General features: G+C 30.7%; 1 protein-coding gene across 1 annotated transcript; it reads right to left on the bottom strand.

The window, feature by feature from the left end:
* Positions 1 to 3,770: 3,770 nt before the first annotated feature.
* On the bottom strand, positions 3,771 to 5,792 carry LOC107918677 (aluminum-activated malate transporter 8). The gene is made up of 5 exons (XM_016848265.2): positions 5,342 to 5,792; positions 5,116 to 5,256; positions 4,727 to 4,999; positions 4,452 to 4,564; positions 3,771 to 4,329 (listed from the first exon to the last, which is right to left on the bottom strand). The coding sequence occupies exons 1-5, from the start codon at positions 5,643 to 5,645 to the stop codon at positions 3,865 to 3,867; spliced, it is 1,296 nt and encodes a 431-aa protein (XP_016703754.2). The 5' UTR covers positions 5,646 to 5,792; the 3' UTR covers positions 3,771 to 3,864.
* Positions 5,793 to 6,130: the final 338 nt, after the last annotated feature.

The raw sequence follows: 6,130 nt of genomic DNA, 5'->3' as shown, positions 1-6,130 counted from the left end.
GCTTTCTTTACAATTTGGTCCTCACACTAAAAATTCACCATTTTCACTTAGAATTTAAAGAAATTTCTATAGCCACTAATAGAGAAAATTGATAAGGAGACTATGGGGAGCTAGAATATCAAGTTAGATTCAAGAAATAGAGGCTGGAGAAGAGAGAAAATCAAGTTAAAGATTGAAATCAATAGAGCAAGGTAAGAATATCAAGATTTCAATATATTTTTGAGTTTGATATTATTGAAAAAGTATGAAATTTATGTTAATGTAGGGTTTTATTATATAAGGTTCTATGTTCTTGATATGTTAGTGAAGCAAAATAAGAGAAAGTGATGGGAAATACTATAGAGAAAGGGAATAAGGGTGTTATAAATTTAGTAATCAACATTTTGCACTAAAACAGTTTTGGACAGAAACAGTAGGTTAAATTTGAAAAATCACCATAAATCATGGAAATTTAATTAGAGAATGAAAAAATATAAAATTAAATCTTATTGAGTATAGTTTCTCATAGAAGAAACGGTATAATCAATGTAATTGTAAATTATGAGATATAATAAATTTTGTGAGACAAGGTCAGAATGAATTCGGGTTCCCCTTTCTAACTTTAGAAAATCATTAAAAATTTTACAAAAATTATTATGAGTTACAATTTATATGATTAGAATCCTTAATAAGTATATTTTAAAAAGGAACAAACAAGAACATCATCCGGTTCCTGTACAAGTAGATAATTAATTTTTAGTGAAGAAGGGTCAAAACTGTCAGACAGCAGAACAAGAATGACTTTAAAGAATAAAATGTACTTATTGGCTAAACCAAAAATTATGAAAATTTTATGGTAAGAATATATGTCAGTATAGTTTTAGAGAAAATTTATGGATCTCAATTCAGAGTTTTTTAGCTTAATATATAATTAATTTAGTGACTATAACTCAAGTGAACAGCTTGTTATGAGTAAACAAGTAAATAGTGGTAATATATATATCAAGGATGTGAAATGGAGTGGAGGAGGAGGAAAAATAATATATGTGAATATTAAGCTAATATGAGTTTATTTTAAAATAGCTAATTTACATGTTTTAGGTTCAAAGACTAAATTGAATAAAAGTAAAATTTTAAGGGTAATTTTGTAAAAATGTAAAAAATGGCCAAATTGCATGAAATGAATTGTTTTATCATTTAAATTAATAAATTGAATGAAATATTAATTTAGATCAAGATTTGGGTGGAAATTCGAGAAAAATGGAAAATTACCAAAATGTCCCTAAATTTTGATGTTTCTACAATTTAGCCCGATAAGTTCGTGTAACTTTAATTATATTCTTAGATGTTTGATATGTATGTTATTGATGAAACATTGATATATTTGATAAAAAGAAAAAAAATCTCGGTTGAATGGAAGGAAAATTTGATGGATCTCTGAACAGGAATTGACGGTAAAAAGGATCTAGCCCGGACGAGTGATCCTATCCTGATATAGCCCTCTCGAAGAATATGTGTGAAAAAGATCTAGCCCGGACGGGTGATCTTGATATAGCCCTCCCGAATAATATGTGGAAAATGGATTTAGCCCGGACGGGTAATCCGAATTAGGGTCTGAATTTAGCCTGAACTGTTAATTCAGATCCAAGCTCATTAGAGTAATTGTCGTTGCAGGGGATTTAGCCTGGACTGGTAATCCTGACAATACTCTATGAGTTTATATTATAGGGGATTTAGCCTGGACTGGTAATCCTGCTGTAAGAAATAAGGTCCGTGAGAGTGTGCTCTCTGAATTGAAAAATGTGCGTACATGAATATGAATTGACGGACCCGAATTTGTACACTAAAGTGTACCCTTGAAAATCAATTGAAATTTCGAGAAATTTAACGAGATAAAAATAGGAAATGATAAGTACATAAAATCATGAAATTAAACTTGAAATACATTGAAATGATAATTATTTGATATACTAAAATATGACATGGAAAATACATGTATGTGAAACTTGCCTGATAATTATGCATATTCAATATTATGAACTGCTACTGGAATAAATATACATTGAACTTATAAAAAATTATGGTACATGAAATATTGTCATAATGAATTGAATAATTTATATTTAAGAAGAAACAACAAGAAAATGATATGTATCATGACATGTAAATATGAGACTATCTTTGATACGTTGATACAAGGAAAATTATGTGTATTAAGACGAGTAATAAATTTAAGTGAGACATGGCGAGAAAATAAATTTGTCAATATTAAAGTACGCTAACCAATATTGTTGCTTGAAGTTTAGGCAAGTATCAAATTACTGTTGAATGGTAATATGTTTAATTATAAGGTGTATTGGAATGGTAAGTGCTTAGATGAAAATATAATTGAGCTTATAAAAGAGTGGAAATGTTTCATTTATGCAATTTCTTATGAAAAGATTTGTTATGTGATACGCCCGTATGAACCCTGCACCTAATTCGGAAATAAAAATAAATAAATTTAAAATCTATATATATATTTAGGATTCTGAGAAAAAATTCCCTATGATTCCGATTTAATCCTAGTAGGTTCCTAATAAATGTTTTGGGCTTCGAGAGCCCAATAGAGGGACGTTATGGTTATTTTCAGAATATGAATAATAAATGATTCAGAATTATTGAAAATGTTCAGTAAACTCCGATAATGCCTCATGACCTATTCCGACAACGGATACGGGTAGGGGGTGTTACATAACCTATGTTAAAATTATTAAGTCGATTTTTAAAATATATATAAAATAAATGATCTTTTCTAAGAGATTTAGTTTCATAAATCAACAAAAATCTTTTTTAGATAATTTGATTTTATTAATTTACCAACAATTTTATAATATAAATTTAGCATTACTAATAATTGAGATTAAATTTTTTTATTTGTCGACCTTAGTTCCTATACTAGTAAAAAAATATAAATAAATTCAAACTTCCTCGAGTTAATTTTTTTCCTCCATGAAAATTTATATGATTTTTTTAAGTGATGTGGAAATTTATGTTTTTAGAAAAGTCATTTGATGAATAAAATAAAAAATAAAAATAAAAAAAGGAATTGCTAAAGTAAAGACTTCACTAGATTAACTACAAACAAAAGGTTTAAAAATAGAATGGATGTTGTTGTTTTTTTGGAAAAATAAGAGAATAATTAAATTAAATTAAATTAAATTGAACAAAAACACCACTAGTTTTATTTTGATGTAGAAACTCCAAAATTTTATTTGGAGACTTGATCTCCATACTAAGCTTAACTTAATTAAGTAATCAACTATTAAATTATTCTCTCTAGGAATATTTCTAATCTGTCATTGTCCTTCAACTCTTATAAGCTCTCAAAATAAAATAGATTAAATGTTGTTTTGAAAGCATTGAGTAGACAAAATTAAAACAACTTTCCAATTTATTCAAAACTTAAATCTCTTGTTTCTGTTTTCATTTTGCAAACCTAATTGCCTTGTTTTCCCTTCTCTCAAGTGATTGATTTTCAAAGGGTTTCAAGTTTTCATAAGTGAATTTAGCTATTTTTATTATGCTGGTTTTCTTTCTCTATAATAAATTTCCACGTCATTCTTTTTTTAAAAATTATTTCAAGGGTAGCACCCTTAAATTTTAATATTATTTATATCTTTTTACGGTACAAAAGTTAAATTGATTATTTCATTAACAATAGAGAAATTAATTTGAGTCAAATCTAGAGTTACTTTCACCAAATAAATATATTATTTATTTAATTTTTTTTTTGGAAAATTTCATTTCAAAATTCTTTGTGTATATAGCCAGTCAAATATGGGCTTATATATAGTATATGATCATATCTGTACATTACAATATGCTCATAGGTAGCTTGAATTATCAACTGTTTTCATGAAAACCTCCAAGTTGTCCAAGTTCTTCCACTTCTTTTGCCAATTCTTCCAACTTTTCTACCATCTTCATCAATGAATGTACAAAGCTTGCAATTCCGAGCCCATCACTATTCTCTAAATAGGTCCCAAGTGCAAAAGGGTTCACAATTGCACTTACCTCTATCCTTACTGATTTCATTTTAGGCACAATCATTTCTTCGTATCGACATTTACTCATCTCTTTTATGCTTTCTCCAAGTTCCTTTATGGTCCATGCAAGTGATGCTATGATTCCTTCACATGCTTCTTTAACTGATGCTTCAAGTATTTCTGATGACTGATCATGACAACCTTTAAGTGAAAGGATGATTATAGCCAAATCTCTTAGATCCTCTCCTATTTTTAGGTATTTTCCCCAAGGGTAAGAAAACCCAAATTTCCCATGCCATGGTTCCCATCTTGCAAAGTTTACCTGCACGATTGCCATTGCATATCAAGCATTAAGAATAATTTTGGACTATGTGTATTATTTATATTTTACTCATGTATATATTAAGTAGTGACTTTATGACATAGAAAGAAATGATATTATACCAATGATTCATCCTTTGCCTTGGAGTGTAGGATTGATTTGCATTTACCACTAAAATTAGCACTGGACTTCTTCTCTTTGTGGTTGTCATTTTCAAAATATTCCTTGGAGAACCCTATAATAATGAAACATAAAAAGGTCCCAATTAATTTATAGCTATACAATAAATAGGATACTAATCCAAAGGGGTTTTTAATATACTAATATTAAAAGCACTAATTGTGCATGCAAAATGAACCCTTAAAGACTATGCATTGATGTAGAGTTATATTTATACCTTCCAAAGAGCGAGCAAGGTCTTCAAATCGGGAGATTAAAGAGTGATGAAGCTCATCACCAGCCCAGATGGGGAAGACCAGCAAACTAATGAAAATGCAGATAGCGAATCCCATGACAATGGTTGCGAGACGGTCTCGGGCCAATTCCAAGACTTGGTCAGCACGTAAACCCGACACTACAACCAGATTGAACGTCAATATGAATATTAGAGCTCCGTAATCATATTTCTTTTTAATGTTCCGTATTTGTCGAGTGTATGTTGCGCCAGCACCTGAAAGCAAAACAAATGGTTTTGATTCCACTTTAAAACCATTTCTAATGATGTAAGAAAACTTTGAATCTTGAGCTCGAAAGAAGTGGGAGTCTTTTTTCTTTTTAAAGTGTTACCAAAAATGAAGACAGCAATGCCCACAACTATCGCTTTGCCAACACCACCCACGGCTTGCGCAAAAGCTGCACCTAAACATCCCAGTCCACCTCCTAGTACTGTCCCAATCCCACGATTCAAGCCCTTGCTCAGTGTAGCCCCTGACATCATTACCAAATAATATGAATCACAATTATATCCTAAAACTAAGCACAGACATATGTATAGATGTATGTATATACAAACCTGCAAAGAACTCAAAGATGACCACGACGGTCATTATGGCCCACATGGCATTTTCTCCGACTCGTTTATACAAAGGACCGAGCAGGTAGAGAAGAGAAACTAAAACGAGAGCTACACCAACCTTGACACTGTGAATCACTTTTCTCATGTCATGCCCATTCATTGGTTTTTGTTTAAGAATCGAAACTATGGGTTGACAATAAAATCTATCAAGTTTCTTCTTTTGTGATTTGCTGCTGTAGGGAGGAGCAAGTGCGACCCCTTCTCTATCTACATTAATAGCTATAACAGTACTCGAGGCCATTGCTAGGATTCTGTATTAAGTTTGAAATTCAATTGCTAGTTCGGGTGAGGAGGAAGCTAGCTTATATAAGCATAGGAGAGGTGATGGGGACAAAGCATGAAATGGGAACAAGTGTGATTGCTGAGCTTCAAAAGTGGACACAGACTAATACTACCACTTTGTGTAGCCATGAAGCATGAAAAATACATATATGTTTGCAATGTTTTAAGGTTTTATCGTTTCATTTAAGAACTTAGTGGAACACATAGCTTGGCACTACATAGCTTTGATAAATTGAAGGTCATGTATATATATCCTACATCCACTACTAAAAAGGTGCTCATTTGGTAAGTTTAGCTTGATAAAAATAATAATAGGATTATGATAAATCATTTATTAATCCATGCCCACTTAATTCAACTAAAAATAATATATTGTGGGAGCTAATGAAGGAATTTATTACATTTGAAGCTTGATTGCATGAACATGGCTTTTGACATGACACA

Source organism: Gossypium hirsutum, chromosome D08 (genome assembly GCF_007990345.1).
Source record: "Gossypium hirsutum isolate 1008001.06 chromosome D08, Gossypium_hirsutum_v2.1, whole genome shotgun sequence".
Classification (NCBI taxonomy): domain Eukaryota; kingdom Viridiplantae; phylum Streptophyta; class Magnoliopsida; order Malvales; family Malvaceae; genus Gossypium; species Gossypium hirsutum.
This window is presented reverse-complemented; position numbering and strand designations above follow the sequence as displayed.

Bases quoted from the DNA above. Each gene is read 5' to 3' on its own strand.
- LOC107918677 (XM_016848265.2), bottom strand. From the start codon at position 5,645: ATGGCCTCGAGTACTGTTATAGCTATTAATGTAGATAGAGAAGGGGTC. The intron at 5,000-5,115 runs GTAACACTTTAA...TTTTGCTTTCAG, and splicing joins CATTGCTGTCTTCATTTTTG to GTGCTGGCGCAACATACACT. The intron at 4,330-4,451 runs GTATAATATCAT...GCAATCGTGCAG, and splicing joins AGGCAAAGGATGAATCATTG to GTAAACTTTGCAAGATGGGA.